Raw genomic sequence first — 20274 nt, 5'->3', positions numbered from 1 at the left:
AAGAGTTTTAAAGAAGGATAATGAGTTAATTTTGCATATGTTTACAGGGAGCTTCTCCCAAGTGTGAGAGGCAGTATATGTCTAAAACAAACATTTCAGTGTACTAGAATATAGGAAAACTATAAAGCACTAAGTAATATATGAAGCAGGATCTGAATGGGCGCTCCCCTTGATATCTAGTGACGCAATGGGGGAAAAGACTTTAGGAGCAAACCATGTTTGCGTAGACGTGCCTAGTCTGCCTAAGTGTGCAGCAAGATGGAGCTGCTTTGCCAGAATGATCAATTTTGGCTGGTCTTGGATTACAAATTACTCAAGTATTTGAATGTAGGGGTAATGAAATCTTGTAATCCTTATTGTACAAGTAAAGGGTAGCAGAACTGTTCTTAGCATGCCCTGATTGAGGGTTTCCCCTAAACTGAACCTCACTCGCTAAGCAGAGGGTAGGGATGTCAAATCCCAGTGAAGAAGAAAATGGGTCGGGACAGATATTCCTACTTGATGATATGGATGCTGCTCAAAGAGTGCTAATGACAGAGCTGATTAGACTCAATAGAGAGTCCTTGTTTCTGGTTGGTGATTCCTAGAGCTGTCAGGTCTGGGAGCTAAGCTTGAGGGCAGGTCTACACTACAGCCCGAATCCACACTCTGACCCGCCAAAATGACAGTAGATCGCTCTCCAATCGACACCTGTACTCAACTCCCGACGAGAAGAGTAAGGTGCCGTCGACTCTCCATCATAGTTTAGAGTAGCCTTGGGATTTCTCTAATCTGTACCAGCTGACTGAATTCCCCTTGCTGTATCTCCCCGGGGGCAAGATGACAATCACTGGAGTATAACACGGGATCCCTCCCCTCTGGACGTGCTTCTGGAATGTACCCTGTGCTAGGGCCTCACTGGAAGAACCTTCAGCTGGGGAGATCTGGCTCCTTCATACCACCATAGTACAGATGGGCCACAGTAGAGGAGAGAACTTGACCTGGAATGTTTTGGATTTTTGGGGGTTTTTTTTTTGGTGGAGTTAATTTAGTAAGAACATAAGAAGGAATCCAAGGACTGGATTCAAACATTTACTAGAATGAAATGTCACTGGACATTTTTATATGACTTCCCTTTTTTAAAAAAAACGTAGCACTAGTTGCATTTACTCTTGCACTACTATGTGTCAACATGGGCATACTCATGCAGACACTAAAGTCCATGGGGCTACTCATGTGAGTAAAATTATTCATGTAAGTGTATGCAGGATCGGGGCTTATGATCCTAGTAAAATTACAACATCTCATTACTTAGTCAAACCACGAATTTAGCTTTTAGCCAATTTTTTAAAGTAGTATTCTGGCAATTAGAAAAAACTTACAAAGTTATATAAGTCTACTGTATTTATGCTGCTGATTTAGAAAATGTCCTATTATAGCAGTTGGAAGACAGATGATTAGAAGAGTGATAAAGCAATCTTAACTACTTAGAAGTGCATAGTCTACAAGTAACTGAAGTTTAAATTACATTCTAAGACCCCAGCCCTTCAAAATGATCTGCAGAGTCTGAGCCGTATTCCTGCATAGTGTTCCCTTGACATACGTGGGACTTTGTATCCATGTTCTATTGCCCTCTACTGGATGGAATCGGGAAGTACTTGACTGTGCATTATAGAAATCTTCTGTCTCACTTCAGTGGTCACATGCTATCCACACACCATTGTGATTGTGGAGTGTCATGTTCCTGTTCTAGAAATGGACTAGTTACAGAGCTTGTTTATACACACCAGATATGTTCATCATAAGATCCTTTAATGCTTTGTGAGGTATGGTTGCGGTTTGTTTAAAAAAGATATTTTACACAAAATGTCACCTAGTGGCTAAACAGTATAATACAGGTTTCAAAGTAGCAGCCGTGTTAGTCTGTATTCGCAAAAAGAAAAGGAGTACTTGTGGCACCTTAGAGACTAACACATTTATTTGAGCATAAGCTTTCGTGAGCTACAGCTCACTTCATCGGATGTGCTCAAATAAATGTGTTAGTCTCTAAGGTGCTACAAGTCCTCCTTTTCTTTTTGCAGTATAATACAGTTTAGCATTCCAGTTCAGGGAGGAAGGAGGCCCCTTCCCACTAGATGAGAACAAAATATTATGCAGTCATTCCAAACCATTGATAGGCTGGTCTATTAGAGGAAATGATTGTGTGTGTATTCAAGAACACCAGCGAAGGCAGATTTTCACAGTCACTAGTTCTCAGATTCATAGTTATAGGTCTCAGCAAGTTATGCATTGTTCTTTTTAATCTTCAGAAGATGAGTTGCTGCTCAATGCTGTCACATCTGAAATATATAATGTCTTTAGAGCTCATTCTACATTCAGCAAGAAATAACTGCTGTTTTGATTTCTTCTTCCCCCAGTTTTTCTTTGTCAGCAGAGTCCTTCCTGCATTGAGAAATAGGGCTCAAATCAGGAAAGATTAGACTTATGAATTTTTTTTGGAGTACAGTAACACTCTCAGTGTGTGATGCGATGCTCAGATACAGTGAGATTATACAGAGGTTGCTTACCCCTCTCATCAAGTGCACAGCCATACCTCAGGTTACCCTGCAGACTAATTGAACAAGAATTTTAAAATAGAATCTCACCTCCTGGGGTATGGTTTATTAATATAGGTTATTGCCCAATATGTGCTAAGGAAGCCATCTATACTCATCAGTTTCCCACAGGTCTTCCTGTCAGTTTCTCACTAGGTTCTGCAAATAGTCCTTCATCCATTGTGGCAGGGTTCACAATTGTTTTATATCTGGCTAAAATGCAGGAGAGTTTGGTCTGAGTGAAAACTGCAGGATATAGTCCCTATATAATAATCTGCATGTCCAAGCTAAAGTCCTACTTCATCTAGGTCCCAGGATGCAATGCAAACAAACCCCAAAGTCCATCCTCTTTTAAATATTACCTTTGTGTGTTCAGAACTCAATGCTTTTTTCATATTTTCTGCAGGTGATTCATTCATTCAACCATCCATTGGTTCTACCCTAAAGAATGAAATAAGCATGGCATAATAGCCTGAATTTGTTAGCCAAACATCTTTACTTTCCTTCGCATGCCTTTAGTATGCGTTTCATCAACAGTTAACATATAAAGCTACCTTGTGGATATGCTTTCTGATCAGGTTGGGAGCCAAAAATGCATGATTTGTAGAGAGGAGGGTAAGAAGTCTTGGTGGGTCTTTCACACGCCAGAGTAAGGTATTACATAGTGACACTTCCATCTCGGGAGAAGCTGTGTGTCCTTAAAGCTGCTGAGTAAGTAGAGTGATCATATCAATTTCTGAGGAAGGGGTGAGAGAAAAGAGGGTCACAAATATGAACGATATTTACACCCACTTTTGCTGAAGACTTATTTGTTCTCAAGCTTTAGACCCTCAGCTGCCTCCGACCCTAATATGCTGAGCATTTTACTGATCTCACTCTCCTGGCTAGTATTTACCAATAGAAAGTGAAATTGGTAAAACTTGGTAGTGGTAGATTTTAGGACCTGGGGCAAAAATTACCCAACTTCTATCAATGAAAATTACCAAGTGACTTTCTAATGCTTGATATCTGTACAACATAACATTTTAGCACAAGCTTGGTATTATTGGAAACCTCACATTACAGGCTTTCAAGGGACATGAACCACAAAATATTGCAAAATTATTGGCATTAAAATGGTATTTTTTGTTTTAAAAAAGAGAAATCATGTTGCCATGTATTATTTCCACATTTAAGTTAGTGTGACCATTTGGCTCCAAAATAGTTGCTTTCAGAAGAAGAGAGCTGGGTAGAGTGATCCATTTGTGTATATCTTGAATCATAAGAAAAAATGAATTTGTTTTTAGCCAGAGTGGAAAGATGTTTACTTCAAAATTACTTAGCGCACTTGGCAGTTTTCCAGAAGAAGCTCAATAAGTGGAATTGCTGAGGTTTGCAGATCAAGAGTGATTTGAACAGTGGAGTTTGAAAGAACAAAGATAAACAGAATCTGAAACTAAACTATTTTGATACATACGTATAATTATTTTTCAGAGTCATAAAATCCATGTACGAACTAAAGGAGGAAAAGTGATCTGTCTGGGAACTCTTCATGGAAATGCAGATATTCATGCAGCAGAAAAAAGTGTAAGCAAAAAGTGAAGTCTTCGCTTTTGGGGATTGTTATATTTATAATTCAAGTTGTATGATGTAAAGTAGGTAAATGCTGAGGAATGTTTATGTACTGCAACTTGATTCTGATCAGCTAATCTTCATCTCATTCTTACCTTGTCTACCCTCCATCTGGTTGTTGAGTCTTTTTCATATACTCATGGCTTGTCCACGCAATGCATTAGTCCACACCAGAGGGATTGAAATTCTAATGCACCTAACATATTGCACACTAACTGGCCTGTGAGGACCCAGCTGATGTGCACTAAAAGTTCCCTAGTGCATGTTAATATACTGTAGTCCTGTTTGAAACAGGATTACTTTAACACACACTAGGGAACTTTTAGTGAATGCTAGTAGTGTCCACCCGGGCCAGTTAGTGCACAGTATGCTTGTGCAGTGGTTCTCAACCAGGGGTACCATACCCCTGGGGGTGCACAGAGGTGTTCAATAAAATAAAACCCAGCAGGATCTTCTTAAAGGGGATAAGGCAAAATGCCACATTTATTGTGAATACAGAAAGAATCATAGTAAGCAGTTAGTTATAACTATAACATTCCATTCAATTTCATATTTATTCACACATTCATTCATACACACACACACAGGTTCTGCAAGGTTGTTATCATAGTTACCAGCCTTACAGTTGCTCGTGCCAAGCCACTGGCCAGGTGGCCTGGACACGAGGAGGGAGCAGGGCCTTGTCAGATGCACATCTGATGCTCGTGGAAGTTGGTATGCAGAATCAGACCCCAAAGTTCTCACTTTCTAGAGTCCATTTTTATAGGAATTTATTCCTATGCCAGTCTATGGGAATTGCTTCATCATGCTGTTGCTGAATCAATCAGCAGATGGCACATTCCTGACCGCTCCGTGCTGCCAGATGTTATCTTGTTCTTCAGTTCTCCCATCCTTGAGGCTGTTGGGTGGATTCCAGTCTGGTCTCAGGGGGTCCTCTGGTTGTTTCCACTTGACGCCTTCTTCAGCCGATCGACACTGGATTCTTAGGCTGGCACCTCCCTGGTGATTCATTTATTATCCACACCAAGCATCCATCCACATCCTCTATCTCTATTTTAATCCCAATTGTTAACAAAGCGAGATAAATACAACAAAAGGGCAGGGGGGTCTCAAAGTATCGCTTTGAGTCTCTCTCTGTGTGAGTAGTTGTTGTTACAAAGTATTGCTTTGAGAACAGACTCTGTTTTAGGATGTACTAACACAATTAGCAGCTTGCAAGATTCACACAGAGGGAGAGAAACAGTAAAAAAAGAGACCAAAAACGAAGAGACCTCTTAATTAGTAATACCCTGGAACTTAAACTATGGGGAATCAAACTCATTTGTGATTTTAATACAGAACTTCTTTAATATGATCCAACATAATAGAGGTTTTTCAGGGGGTACATAAACTCATCTAGATGTTTGCCTAGTTTTACAACAAGCCACATAAAAAGCACTAGCGAAGTCAATACAAATTAAAATTTCATACAGACAATGACTTTAGACTGCTCTATATACTGTACACTGAAATGTAAGTACAATATTCATATTCGATTTGATTTATGTTATAATTATATGGCAAGAATGAGAAAGTCAGCAATTTTTCAGTAATAGTGTCCTGTGACACTTTTTTGTATTTTGATGTCTGATTTTGTAAGCAAATAGTTTTTAAGTGAGGTGTAACTTGGGTGTACATAAGACAAATCAGACTCCTGAGAGGAGTACAGTAGTCTGGAAAGGTTGAGAACTACTGTGCTAGTGCACATTAGAATTTATACCCCTCTGGTGTGGACTAATGCACCATGTAGACAAGCCCTTAGACTGTTAGCTCTTCAGGGCAAAGACTGTCTTTTTTTTATATATGTGTACACTGCCGAGCACAGTGGAGCGCCAGTCCTGATTGGGGGCTCTAGTCACTACACCAGTACAAATAATAATAAAATGAATAAAGCCTCTCTCACTTGTGGAGAGATTAGAGGCTGGAACTCAAGATTTCTTATTTTGTCTTTTATAAAGTATGTCAGTTAAATTACTAAACTAAGATTCAAATCTGGTATCTTGCTGACAAGACTACTTTTTGTATCTTTTTAACTTGCTTCATTTTAAATTTTGCATGCGAGGTCAGTCTATAAATATGAATTCTACCATAGTAGATTTAAATTCTAGTTTTTGTTAATATTAAATAAAAATCAATCTCCTTTTATTCTAACATAGGAACAAATTAGCTATGGAATAAGTAGATGCAACTCTGTCAGTTCAAGCTTAATTGTGACTCCTTTCATTAGGAGTAAATTGTCCAACATTTTCAAATATGGGTGCCTAAAATATTCATCTGAATCCATATATAAGCACCCAATTAAAAGTGGCTTGATATTCAAAAGTGCTGACCACCCACAGCTTCTATTGAAGTTAATGGGAGTTAAGCATCTCTGAAAATCAGTAGATTTATTTAGGTTCTTTAATATGGATTTAGGTGCCTAACTCTAGGCAACCAATTTTGAACATGTTGACCATAACATTTTAACAAAAATTGTGTACAAGATAGTGTACAATGGATCATAATCACATCTAATAATTTCAGGGCTGTAAGGTCAACAAAACTAAAGCAGAAAATGGTTTGTGTATATGGGAGTATGTAATACTAATCATACAATAGTAATACTAATCATACAATGTGAACTGAAGAGAGTGGTTAATACAAACCTTTTTTAAAGTAGAAATAGTTCATATTTTCCAGCAGATGGCATCATAAGGCAAGTTTCATGCCACTGTGCTTTGTCTGTCTGTCTTAATGGTAAGAGAGATAAGAGTATTCTGTACAGCTACCATTCCTTGGACCAGATCTGGGCCCCTGCTTCAGTGGTGCAAAGGGACTCTAAAGCTGCCCTAACCAAACAGCTGAGAATTCCTCTGGCTATGCTGGCACTATGCTACCCCAGCCTGGCCTTTTAGCGTACAGTCATCTGGAGGAAGGGTGTGACTTGACCTTGCTGTGTTGCTGTCATCCTTGGCTGGTGACATGATTCCTCTAAGGCCAGGTGAGAGCGCGCCAGGGACTGGGGGAAGCACAAAGATGGTTTACAGCCACCATGGTGCCAGCTCTTCGTGTTCCTATGCTGAGCTCACCTGGGCCTGACCTGAGGATTGGGGCCCTTATTTTTTCATATTGAGTAAGATTCAGAGTAGTGCAGGGGGCCACATGTCAAAGCAGGTTCACTTGTTTTACAACATACTAGCTTGGCTCTCTTCTCATATATGCTGGTGTAAATTAGGTTTAACATAAAGAAGTCATTCGTCATAATCTACTCTCATTTACATCCATTAACGTTACTCCAAATTTACACTAGTTTACACAGTAGAATTTAGCTATGGAGTTACAACAGTATAAAGCCAATATCAGAGCAGAACTAGACGCATAGGTATTTCATGTGTTAGAATGTGACAATTGTATTGTAAATACAAACTATAGCCTATCTAAAGATACTCTAATGTAGTGGATGCATTTAAACCTTGGAAATATTACTATTTTTTTACATAAATGTTCTGCTAAAATGGGATTTGGAAGCAATAAAACATTCAAATAAATTTCATACATCTTTTAATATTTGGAAATGTACTTTTCTAAAAGCCCATAATAATTTACACAATATAGTTAAGGACTACTCTGCTCTCAGTAAGACCTTTGTAAATCCACAGTAACTTTACATAGGTCAGTGTAGTAACTTTGAACTTACAGCCATGGCACTGGGAACAGAATTTGGCCGATCATGTTTATCTACAGAGTAAAATTTCTTAATGCAGTATTTGGGCAGCCAGTTTTTAGAGTGTGATATTCGGCTTTTCTCAAATAGCAGTTTCTGTTAGTAATCAGGCTGCATTATATCTGCCATGTGTGCTGTTGTTACACTTTTGTTCCATTAGTGGTAGTCATCATTATGTAGTTATGGGTTTGTCAGCATTTCCATTATAAACCAGGAATATGAGGGGTTTCTAGCTATGCTCTATAATTTCTTCTGGGCTGAAATTGGACACCCAAGATTTCAGCCACAAAGGGAGTTGTTTTCTAAAACACTAGACAAAATGAAGAAATGGTCAAGGTACTTATAAAACAAAGAATAAGAGCAAATAAATAAATAAGAAAGTGTGCTTTGCTTCTTACTTCAAGTATTTTTTATTGAGACTCAAAAATTAATGCACTATTGCAAACTTGTCATGAAAACTTGCCCAGTCACAAAATCTACTCACTCCCATTTAATATACTGATGAATGAACTGATGATATTTTACTTGCCCACCTAAAGAAAATTAATGACCCTGTGCATGTAGGCGAAATGAGTTTTGCAAGGCTGAACTAATGCATCTAAAAACGTATAACTGAGTTAAAAAAAGAATTAGATATGTTCATGGAGCATAAGTGCATAAGTGGCTACAAGCCAAGATGGAATGGGACACCCCCATGCTCCAGGTGTCCCTATATCTCTGACTGCCAGAAGCTGGGAATAGACAACAGGGGATGGATCTCTTGATAATTACACTGTTCTGTTCATTCCCTCTGAAGCAAGTGGTACTAGCCACTGTCAGAAGACAGGATACTGGGCTAGATGGATCATTGGTCTGACCCAGTATGACCATTCTGATGTTCTGATCTTCACAGGAGGGAATGGAATTCCCCAAGAATTTCTGGCGGATAGATTGGTGAAAACATCCCACTTATTTCAGTGGGGAGTCATTAGCGAATCTACACTTGTAGGATCTTATATAACACTTACTTAACAAAACCAAACCATTCAGATTCTGCCAAAAATCCATAAAAGATAAACAATTCAACATGAAAAATAGTCACAGTTAGGAGCCACCCCGTTTTACCCATCTTCTTCTGTTTACAGTACGTGTCTTAACTGTGTATCCTGCACTTGTGGGTGAGATCTGAGGTGATTTTAGAATTCTGAGGGGCCTTGAAATGCTCATTCCTCACCTCAGTAACTTTCAGTAGTAACTAGCTGCCTCATTGCACTTCACCTCAATATCAACCACTGCATCCAGTAACAAGTAAGCACATTAGCTGGATATCACTGATAAAAATGTTAAGCGGTGAAATTATTAATAATGTTAATATTTAAATTGTCATCAGCAAGAGCCAGAGTTAATACCCCATGAGGATAAATGGGGTATTTCACACCTCTCAGAACTATGGTTTCAGGCTTTCTTTGCGTATTCAGGAGAGCAGCTCTGCAGCTGTACACTTAGGGCTGTGTCTACACTAGGATGTCTTTTTGCTAGAATTTTGCAGCCAATATTTCCATTCCACTGATAGTAACAGTGATGACTTCACTAATGTAGATGGGACGCCAGGTGGTCACCAACATGGCATCTAATCTTGTTCTGAGTAGGTCTTGATAACCTGATGCTTAAAATGCCAAGAGCCACCAGTGCCTTGGCTACACTAGCACTGCAACAAGAAGAAACTAAGGCCATGTCTACTCTCCAGAGTTAAGTTGACTTAAGTTAGATCAGTGATCATAACCTGCTTTAATTACATCAGTTGTGCCCGACCACACAATTTTCCTTGCATTGGCGGAGCACGTGCACAGTTAGTGCTCGTGCATTGACACAGAGAGCATTGCATTGTGGGAAGCTATCCCACTGTGCAACTCACTGAGCTCTGGGAGTGTGCTCACCTTCCCATGATGCAGTTTGTTTTGTCCCATCATTTCATGGGCTTCCGACTTCGTTTTGCACTGTTTTTTAGCAGCCCTGTAAACTGTGTGCCCGCCATCATCTCTGCCTGAAAGCATGGATCTTGCACTGCTGACCAGTCTAGTGATTAGCGTTATGAATACAACATGACTGGTCCTGCTGTATTTCATAAGCTGTGAAACAGAAAATGAATCAGTGGTGCCTGCCCTGCTGTGTGCCATGTAAAGAAATAATTCAAGATTGCTGCTGACATTCATGGAGCAGCTGCACATGGTGGACTGTCAGTACTGGGCTTGGGAAACAAGCACTGCGTGGTGGGATTGCATTGTGATACACATAGAGGATGATGAGCAGTGGCTACAGAACTTTTGGATGCACAAATCCACCTTCCTGGAACTGTGTGGGGAGCTCGACCCAGTACTGCTGCACAAAGACACCAGAGTGAGAGCTGCCCTCACTGTGGAAAAGCGAGTGGCAATCACTGTGTGGAAGCTGTTGATTCCAGACTGCTACCCATCAGTCACGAATCCACCATGGGGGTTCTGGTGGTGCAAGTGTGCAGGGCTATGAATCGCCTCCTCCTACGAAGGACTGTGACTCTCGGTAATGTGCAAGAAATACTTGATGGCTCCAAGGCAGTGGGATTCCCTAACTGCAGCAGGGCAATAGATGCTACACATATTCTTCTTTTGACCCCAGACCATCTTGAGAAGGAGTACATCAACTGAAAGGGCTACTTCTACATTGTCTTGCAGGCACTGGTGGATCACTGGGGCTGTTTCACTGACATCAGTGCGGGATGGTCCGGGAAGGTGCATAATGCACACATCTTTAGGAGCACTGGACTGTATGGAAAGCTGCATGCTGGGACTTTCTTTCCAGACCAGAAGTTTCCAGTGGGGGATGTGGAAGTGCCCAGAGTGATCCTGGGAGACCTGCCTATCCCTTGCTCCCATGGCTCATGAAGCCTTGCACCGGGAACCTAAACAACAGCAAGTAGTGCTTCAAAAACTGGGACCTCCCGGTGTATGTTAACAAACTTTTCTGCCGGGCCCCCACTGTATATCTGCATATACTTTGTTGTTAATTTCTTTCCCTTATCCGTCCTCTACCATATAACAAAATACATGAGAGCTCAATCTCCTCTCCCCATGAAGTATCAAAGCAAAATACATGCTTACCCGTGCTCGTGTCCCCTGCTTCAGGCATGCCAGAGCTGGAGTGTTGGGACTGGCTTAGACCCCTCTGGAGTCAAAAAGAGATCCTGGCTCACCGTACTACCAGATGATCCTATTATGTGTTCCACCTCCTCCTCCAATGCCATTTCCTTATCCACATTTCATCCTCGGAGTTGACTCCACTGGCCCCTGCCTCTAGTCCCCCCGAAGTATCCACGGGGCTGTTGGTGGTAGAGGTGAGGTTGCCACCAAGTATGGCGTGCAGCTCCTTGTAGAAGCAGCATGACCAGTGCAGCACCAGAGCAACGGTTGGCCTCCCTTGCCTTCTGATACACCTGCCTCAGCGCCTTGATTTTAGCACGGCACTGCTGCGTGTCCCTTTCGTGCCCCTTCTCCTGCATGCCATTAGCAATCAACCCATAAGTATCAAAGTTCCTAAGGCTAGAACAAAGCTGCAACTGCACAGCCTCCTCTCCCCACAGACCCAGTAGATCCAACAGCTCTGGTGTATTTTATGGGGGAGCACGTCTGTTGCAGAAAGCCGGCATGATCAGCTGGGAAGATGCTGTGTGAACTGTCCAGGCCGAGCAAACAGGAAGAGGAATTTCAAAAATTCCCAGGCCTTTAAAAGGGGGAGGGGTACATACATGTGTATCTTCAGGGCAGAGGAGTTCAAACTGATGACCAGACCGGTCAGGATGGGCATTGTGGGACACCTCCTGGAGGCCAGTTAGGGTGACATACAAAAGCGCAGTATCTGCATTGCAGCTATGTCACTCCAGCTATGTCACAAAAAGCCCTATGCCTTTTGTCGAGGTGGTTTTATTATGTCAGCATAGCAGGGAAGTTACGTTGGTGGGAGGAGCATTTCAGTGTGTACACCTCCATTGTTTCGTCAGTGAAAGCTGACTTTTGTTGACAAAACTGTGTAGTATACACAAGGCCTTAGAGGGAAAGTTTTCAGAGGCATAAAGAGCAGTTAGGCACCGAAATTCCATTCACTTTCCATCCTAACTGGGGTGCCTTTGAAAATCTCTCCCTCGACTTTTTTAAAAATGAAAGCCTAAATTCTGGAACATAATTTTGAGGGAAGTGTTTGTTGGTTTGTGTGGCGACTGCCACAGCTTTGGAATTGCTGAATACATGGAATCTTGATTGTAACAGAGAAGTTTAGTTTTAAATAAAATGATATTTAAATTACTTTTCAGAAGTTGGCAGCAATCCGTGAACATTATTGAATTATATGAGGTCTGAGACCAAATATCACTCTCGCTGTGCACTGTGTATGAAATATAGGGTTAGAGTCTGGACTGTGCTTCTAAAGCCTAAGCTATAAACCATCTTTGTGCCTTCCTGATCTTAGGCTGTCTGGAGGTTGGAGAGGCCCAGGGCTAAGGCAGCCTCCCCAGACTGCCCTGTGGGTTGCAATGTTGCCCAAAATCTCTGTAGTGCTGTGACCCTGCCTCTAACATGCCTCTCCTTCCTTACATCATCTCTGCTCCCAGCATGCCCCTATGCCAGGGCTTGTAAGGATGTCCTCAAGAGCTGTCTTCCACTGTGCATGCACCAATGCAGTACCCCCAGTGAGGTACAGGGCTCTTAAGGCCCCTTTATGCTGCATTGGCTGTTTTATGTGTTTTCTTCTTCGACCATGGGATGGTGTTCCAAGAAGGAGGAGTGCTAGGCAGAGACGGGCTCCACTTAACGAAGAGAGGGAAGAGCATCTTCGCAAGCAGGCTGGCTAACTTAGTGAGGAGGGCTTTAAACTAGGTTCACCGGGGGAAGGAGACCAAAGCCCTGAGGTAAGTGGGGAAGTGGGATACCGGGAGTGAGCAGGAGCGTGTGAGAGGGGAGGGCTCCTGCCTCATACTGAGAACAAGGGGCGATCAGCGGGTTATCTCAAGTGCCTATATACAAATGCACAAAGCCTGGGAAACAAGTGGGGAGAACTGGAGGTCCTGGCAAAGTCAGGGAATTATGATGTGATTGGAATAACGGAGACTTGGTGGGATAACTCGCATGACTGGAGTACTGTCATGGATGGGTATAAACTGTTCAGGAAGGATAGGGAGGCCAGAAAAGGTGGGGGAGTTGCACTGTATGTAAGGGAGCAGTATGACTGCTCAGAGCTCAAGTATGAAACTGCAGAAGAACCTGAGAGTCTCTGGATTAAGTTTAGAAGCCTGAGCAACAAGGGTGATGTCATGGTGGGAGTCTGCTATAGACCACCGGACCAGGGGGATGAGGTGGACGAGGCTTTCTTCCGGCAAGTCGCAGAAGCTACTAGATCGCATGCCCTGGTTCTCATGGGCGACTTCAATCATCCTGATATCTGCTGGGAGAGCAATACAGCGGTGCACAGACAATCCAGGAAGTTTTTGGAAACTGTAGGGGACAATTTCCTGGTGCAAGTGCTGGAGGAACCAACTAGGGGTTGAGCTCTTCTTGACCTGCTGCTCACAAACCGGGAAGAATTAGTAGGGGAAGCAAAAGTGCATGGGAACCTGGGAGGCAGTGACCATGAGATGGTTGAGTTCAGGATCTTGACACAAGGAAGAAAGGAAAGCAGCAGAATACAGACCCTGGACTTCAGAAAAGCAGACTTTGACTCCCTCAGGGAACTGATGGGCATGATCCCCTGGGAGAATAACATGAGGGGGAAAGGAGTCCAGGAGAGCTGGCTGTATTTTAAAGAATCCTTATTGAGGTTACAGGGACAAACCATCCCGATGTGTTGAAAGAATAGTAAATATGGCAGGCGACCAGCTTGGCTTAACAGTGAAATCCTTGCTGATCTTAAACACAAAAAAGAGGCTTACAAGAAGTGGAAGATTGGACAGATGACCAGGGATGAGTATATAAATATTGCTCGGGCATGTAGGAATGGAATCAGGAAGGCTAAATCACACCTGGAGTTGCAGCTAGCGAGGGATGTTAAGAGTAACAAGAAGGGTTTCTTCAGATTTGTTGGCAATAAGAAGAAAGCCAAGGAAAGTGTGGGCCCCTTACTAAATGAGGGAGGCAACCTAGTGACAGAGGATGTGGAAAAAGCTAACGTACTCAATGCTTTTTTTGCCTCTGTCTTCACGAACAAGGTCAGCTCCCAGACTACTGCACTGGGCAGCACAGCATGGGGAGGAGGTGGCCAGCCCTCTGTGAAGGAAGAAGTGGTTCGGGACTATTTAGAAAAATTGGACGTGCACAAGTCCCTGGGTCCGGATACGTTGCATCCGAGAATGCTAAAGGAGTTGGCGGATGTGATTGCAGAGCCATTGGCCATTATCTTTGAAAACTCATGGCGATCGGGGGAAGTCCTGGAAGATTGGAAAAAGGCTAATATAGTGCCCATCTTTTAAAAAAGGGAAGAAGGATGATCCTGGGAACTACAGGCCGATCAGCCTCACCTCAGTCCCCGGAAAAATCATGGAGCATGTCCTCAAGGAATCAATTCTGAAGCACTTAGACGAGAGGAAAGTGATCAGGAACAGTCAGCATGGATTCACCAAGGGAAAGTCATGCCTGACTAATCTAATTGCCTTCTATGATGAGATAACTGGTTCTGTGGATGAAGGGAAGGGAAAGCAGTGGACGTGTTATTCCTCCACTTTAGCAAAGCTTTTGACACGGTCTCCCACAGTATGCTTGTCAGCAAGTTAAAGAAGTATGGGCTGGATGGATGCACTACAAGGTGGGTAGAAAGTTGGCTAGATTGTCGGGCTCAACGGGTAGTGATCAATGGCTCCATGTCTAATTGGCAGCCGGTATCTAGTGGAGTGCCCCAAGGGTCAGTCCTGGGGCCGGTTTTGTTCAATATCTTCATTAATGATCTGGAGGATGGTGTGGATTGCACCCTCAGCAAGTTTGCGGATGGCACTAAACTGGGAGGAGTGGTAGATACGTTGGAGGGTAGGGATAGGATACAGAGGGACCTAGACAAATTGGAGGATTGGGCCAAAAGAAATCTGATGAGGTTCAAGAAGGACAAGTGCAGAGTCCTGCACTCAGGACGGAAGAATCCAATGCACCGCTACAGACTAGGGACCGAATGGCTAGGCAGCAGTTTCTGCAGAGAAGGACCTAGGGGTGACAGTGGACGAGAAGCTGGATATGAGTCAACAGTGTGCCCTTGTTGCCAAGAAGGCCAATGGCATTTTGGGGTGTATAAGTAGGGGCATTGCCAGCAGATCGAGGGATGTGATCGTTCCCCTCTATTCGACACTGGTGAGGCCTCATTTGGAGTACTGTGTCCAGTTTTGGGCCCCACACTACAAGAAGGATGTGGAGAAATTGGAGAGAGTCCAGCGAAGGGCAACAAAAATTATTAGGGGACTGGAACACATGAGTTATGAGGAGAGGCTGAGGGAACTGGGGATATTTAGTCTATGGAGGAGAAGAATGAGGGGGGATTTGATAGCTGCTTTCAACTACCTGAAATGTGGATCCAAAGAGGATGGATCTAGACTATTCTCAGTGATAGCAGTTGACAGGACAAGGAGTAATGGTCTCAAGTTGCAGTGGGGGAGGTTTAGGTTGGATATTAGGAAAAACTTTTTCCCTAGGAGGGTGGTGAAACACTGGAATGGGTTACCTAGGGAGGTGGTGGAATCCCCTTCCTTAGAAGTTTTTAAGGTCAGGCTTGACAAAGCCCTGGCTGGGATGATTTAGTTGGGATTGGCCCTGCTCTGGGCAGGGGGTTGGACTAGATGGCCTCCAGAGGTCCTTCCAACTCTGTTGTTCTATGATTCTATGAAAGGGGCTGTAATGGGAGCACGGATTTCACTCCCAAAGTTAGTTGACTGTAAACTCAAATAGCAGGGTTGGAGAGAGAGAACCTTAGACAGGAGATTTTGATGACATATCCTTATATTTGTAAGAACTTTTCTACATCACATCCTTTTCAGGGAATTGTATGAGATGGGAGATTGGTTTTTCTCATGAATTTGTTCATCTTATAAGGCGAAGATAGAATTAAAATGCCAAAGTGGATTTTAAGATGACCTGATGTACACCCCAAGGCTGTAAATCATTTCATAGGGTGGATAATGATTTTGCACAATACATTTCATTAAGAACAAAGGCAAGCTGGCAAATTTAAAACATGCTGGACAGGAGTGTAACTTGAATTATTATATAATTACAACACAGATCATGCTGAACTTATAAGTATTGGATCGTTTGGTAAATTGGGCCCAAGCAAACAATATGCATTTTAATATTGCCAAATGTAAAGTTATATTTCTAGGAACAAAAGATGTAGGCTATACTTATAGGATGGAGGACTCTTTCCTGGGAAGCAGCAATTTGTATAAAGTCTTGGGGGTCATGGTGGATAATCAGCTGAATGTGAGCTCCCAGTGTGATACACTGGCCAAAAAATCTAATGTGATCCTTGGATGTATAAAAACAGAGGAATATATAGTAGGAGTAGGGAGCTTATATTACTTTTGTATTTAGCACTCGTGTGACTACTAGAATACTGTGTCCAGTTCTGATGTCAACAATACAGGAAGGATGCTGATAAATTGGAGAGGGTTCAGAGAAGAGCCACGATAATGATTAAGGGATAGGAAAACACAATTTATAATGATAGGCTTAAGGAAGCTCAATCTATTTAGAGTAGAACCTCAGAGTTATGAATACCAGAGTGATGAACTGACCAGTCAACCACACACCTCATTTGGAACTGCAAGTACACAATCAGCAGCAGCAGAGACCAAAAAAAGAAAAGAAAAAATACAGTACAGTACTGTGTTAAATGTAAACTAGTAAAAAATAGAATAAAGGGAAAACAGCATTTTTCGTCTGCATAGCAAAGTTTCAAAGCTGTATTACATCAATGTTCAGCTGTAAACTTTTGAAAGAACAACCATAACATTTTGTTCAGAGTTACAAACATTTCAGAATTACGAACAACCTCCATTCCTGAGGTGTTCGTAACTCTGAGGTTCTACTGAAGTTTAACAAAGAGAAGGTTAAAAGGAGACTTGATCACAGTCTATAAGCACCCAGATCAGGAACAAAAATTTGATAGTGGACACTTCAGTCTAGCAGAGAAAAGTATAACATGATCCAATGGCTAGAGGTTGAAGTTAGAGCCATTCAGACTGGAAATAAGGTACAAATTTTTAACAGTGAAGTAATCATTGGAACAGTTTACCAAGGATTGTGGTGGATTTTCCATCACTGCCAATTTTAAAATCAAAATTGGATGTTTTTCTAAAAGTTGTGCTCTAGTTCAAACAGGAATTAATTCAGGGAATCCTATGGTCTGTTTCATACAGGAGGTCAGTTGAGATGATCTTAGTGGTCTTTCTGATATTATAATCTATGAATCTATAAGAATTTAATTCTTTTCTGTGTAATCACATGAGAATGTATCTCCTACTGTGTATCCAAATAGTCATAAGTCTGACTATTTGCACAAAGGCCAAGTTCTACGTACCCCCACTCTGTACCCCTCCAGTCTGTCCAAGATGATACCTTCAAATTCCTTTCCTGTCTCTCCAGCCATATTGGATTTAAACCCCTTGCCTTCACCTTTAGGGCTCTGCTTAGCTTGGGGTCCTGGTTTATGGATTAGGCACAACAGTAATACAGTAAACTACTTCCTATCAAAGCACGCCATCTTAACTTCATCTCTTAAATATCTGCAAAAGTCTGTCTCAAGATCACTAACCCTCAGTTATTAAATTTGATCATATTCAGTAACTTATTTTGAAAAAGATTAAACTTCATTTTGTAGGTCTGGCTGAGATCTTTAACTCCCCTTGTTTGGGATCATGTGAATAAAACACAGGACTGGAACCTTATTGTTGGTTGTGCCAAAGACTCCTTTGTGTTGCCTTTAAAAATCCTTTTAACCTCTTTGTGCCTCAGGTTCTCCACCTATAAAATGAGTATAATAATACTTCCTTTCCACATAGGGATGTTGTAAGGATTAATTCAGTTTGTACTTATAAAGTGCTTTAAAGTCCTTGAATGGAAGTGCAAAATATGATGATTTATTTTGTGTGTTACTTAGCTTCTAGCTGGGATCTGACACTCCACTTGTGTTTTGTATCTGGGTAAATGTGTGCCATGTAGTTCTGTTGCCTCTCAAAGAGCCTGGGCATATTTCCATGGTTCTTATTTCAGCTTGTTTCTCTTACAGAGTGTGAATATAGAGAAACTACAGGGGACATCCATCAAAATTTCTACTGAAGATGGTTTGTTGAAAACCAAATATCTTTATGCAGAATCTTCATTTCTGTCTTCAACAGCTGGTGATATTCTACTGGGAAGCATTCATGGTAAGACAGGAAAGGCAAAATACAGTCTGGAATTTAGCAGACGTGCAGGTATCTATAGTGTTAATAATAAAAACAAAATGACTGCTCCCATGAGGCTGGGGCCCTAAATAATCAACTGCAGACGCAGCAGCTGAGCAAAGCAGACTCAAACAGTTCAATACTGGCAAATGCTAAAATGATGAGATCACCATATATAAGACAAGTTAATTAATTCTTCCTCTGCTATAAATAATATTGTATTTTAAAGATACTTCCATAAGGAAGCTTGTTATAGTAAAGAAAAAGCATATAAGGAAGAAACATACCACATTTTTAGGGATATAAATTAACAATTTGCTATAGAGTTAAATAGTGGAAAATACAACAAATAAAAGGAACATCAGTGGTAAAACTATACTTTTTTTAAAAATATCTATTTTTATCTCTTTACAGAAATCAAGGGGGTTAACCTGTTTAACAAGACTTCTGGGTAGAATTTGGTTATGATGACTTAAAGTGATACTATTTTTATTAGAACTATTTTCTCTGTGTTTGTGCTGGCTCCCTGTATAGCTAGTACACTGCCAATTTACAATTTTCCAGGTCAAATGTCATATTTTTCCCCCAAATGTTTTTCATCCAGTCTTGGAAGGATGGCTAACATGGGTCTCTTTCATATTAGTAATAGTGGTGGTTGGAACCTGGTCCCCAGTAATAATTCAGTAAGAATTCCCCTTGAGCACCTCCTCTCTGTTCTTAATGTGTTTACAGTGATTTTGAAGCTAAGTTAGGCAAACTGGAGAGACAAACTGGAGCATGTACTAACAGTGAAAATTACTCACGCTGGCACAACTTCCAATCTTTAGCTATAGGCCAACAAAACAACTTGCTGCAATTTCATGAAGACTACAGATTTTTACCTCACTCCAGAAATACTGCGTCTCCCTTTAATCCTTATAAAAAAAGCACACCCCTTTGTCAATTATAGAAAACTGAAAACTGATTCATAAACTTCCTGGCTAAAGTTCTAGCCTTTAGACTGGAACCAGCCTCTCCAACAGATGAGGCATAAATAAATTTAATTACATAAATGCTATATTTAGTTGCTGTTCAGTATGCTAAGCCAATATGCTGACTTTTACTAAGTAATCTTCTAAGAACTAAATTCTTAATGTGAAATGGGAGGTTGGGGAGGGGACGGGTCTCTGTGAAAAGCATATTTTGGCTTATTTCAACCCAAAAATCAAACAGTAACAATCATACTTGAAGATAAATCACTTTCATAATCCACACATCTAAAGCTGTTTTGTAATTTCAGTCAGGAACTGCATGAATGTAAATAGAGCTGTATCCAGATTAAACAAATAGTTCTTACCTTACTTCGTGTTTATTTTCATAAAGCTCTACATTAAATGGTTCTGGAACTCTTTAACACTTGCTCTTTTAACACACACTTCTTTTAAAAATGTTGCTTTTAAAAACAGAAGCAAAAGTAGATCTAAGTTTATTTAGTACTTTGAGTGCCTTTTTATGGAACAGTAATTCTTTGTAAACACAGCAGACAAGTATAAGGATCTATTCATGATTACATAGTGCACATGTTATAACACGTGTTTTTAACCTGATGGTGAAACTTTAAGGTAAATCTTATTTTAAAATCATATATTTCTCTATATCTAATCATATATTTTTTTACTAATAACACCATCGATTATTAAAAATGACAATTTTTACATTTGAATTTACTCTTTTGCCATTCATTTATTTTTGCATTTCCCTTAGCTTGAAAATTGTAATTAGTTATTTTTATTTTTAGTTCTAGTGTATTTTACTTCCTGGGTCTCCTGAATGAGCACAAAGCTGCAACATTTAGATTGCAAACCCATCAGGAGAGTGTTTATTTGTTAATTAAACCCACTGATACCTTGTAACTAACATATATGGCTAGGACCCTACCAAATTCACGG

General features: G+C 41.1%; 1 protein-coding gene across 2 annotated transcripts in view; it reads left to right on the top strand.

The window, feature by feature from the left end:
* Positions 1-20274, top strand: part of FAM185A (family with sequence similarity 185 member A) — a 67637-nt gene that overhangs the window by 4088 nt on the left and 43275 nt on the right. For both annotated transcript variants that reach the window (XM_037889207.2, XM_007063801.4), the window contains 2 exons: positions 4047-4139; positions 18190-18328. In XM_037889207.2, the coding sequence (XP_037745135.1) occupies positions 4047-4139; positions 18190-18328 (232 nt within the window). The remainder of the gene's footprint in view (positions 1-4046; positions 4140-18189; positions 18329-20274) is intronic.

Source organism: Chelonia mydas, chromosome 1, assembly GCF_015237465.2.
Source record: "Chelonia mydas isolate rCheMyd1 chromosome 1, rCheMyd1.pri.v2, whole genome shotgun sequence".
NCBI lineage: Eukaryota > Metazoa > Chordata > Testudines > Cheloniidae > Chelonia > Chelonia mydas.
This window is presented reverse-complemented; position numbering and strand designations above follow the sequence as displayed.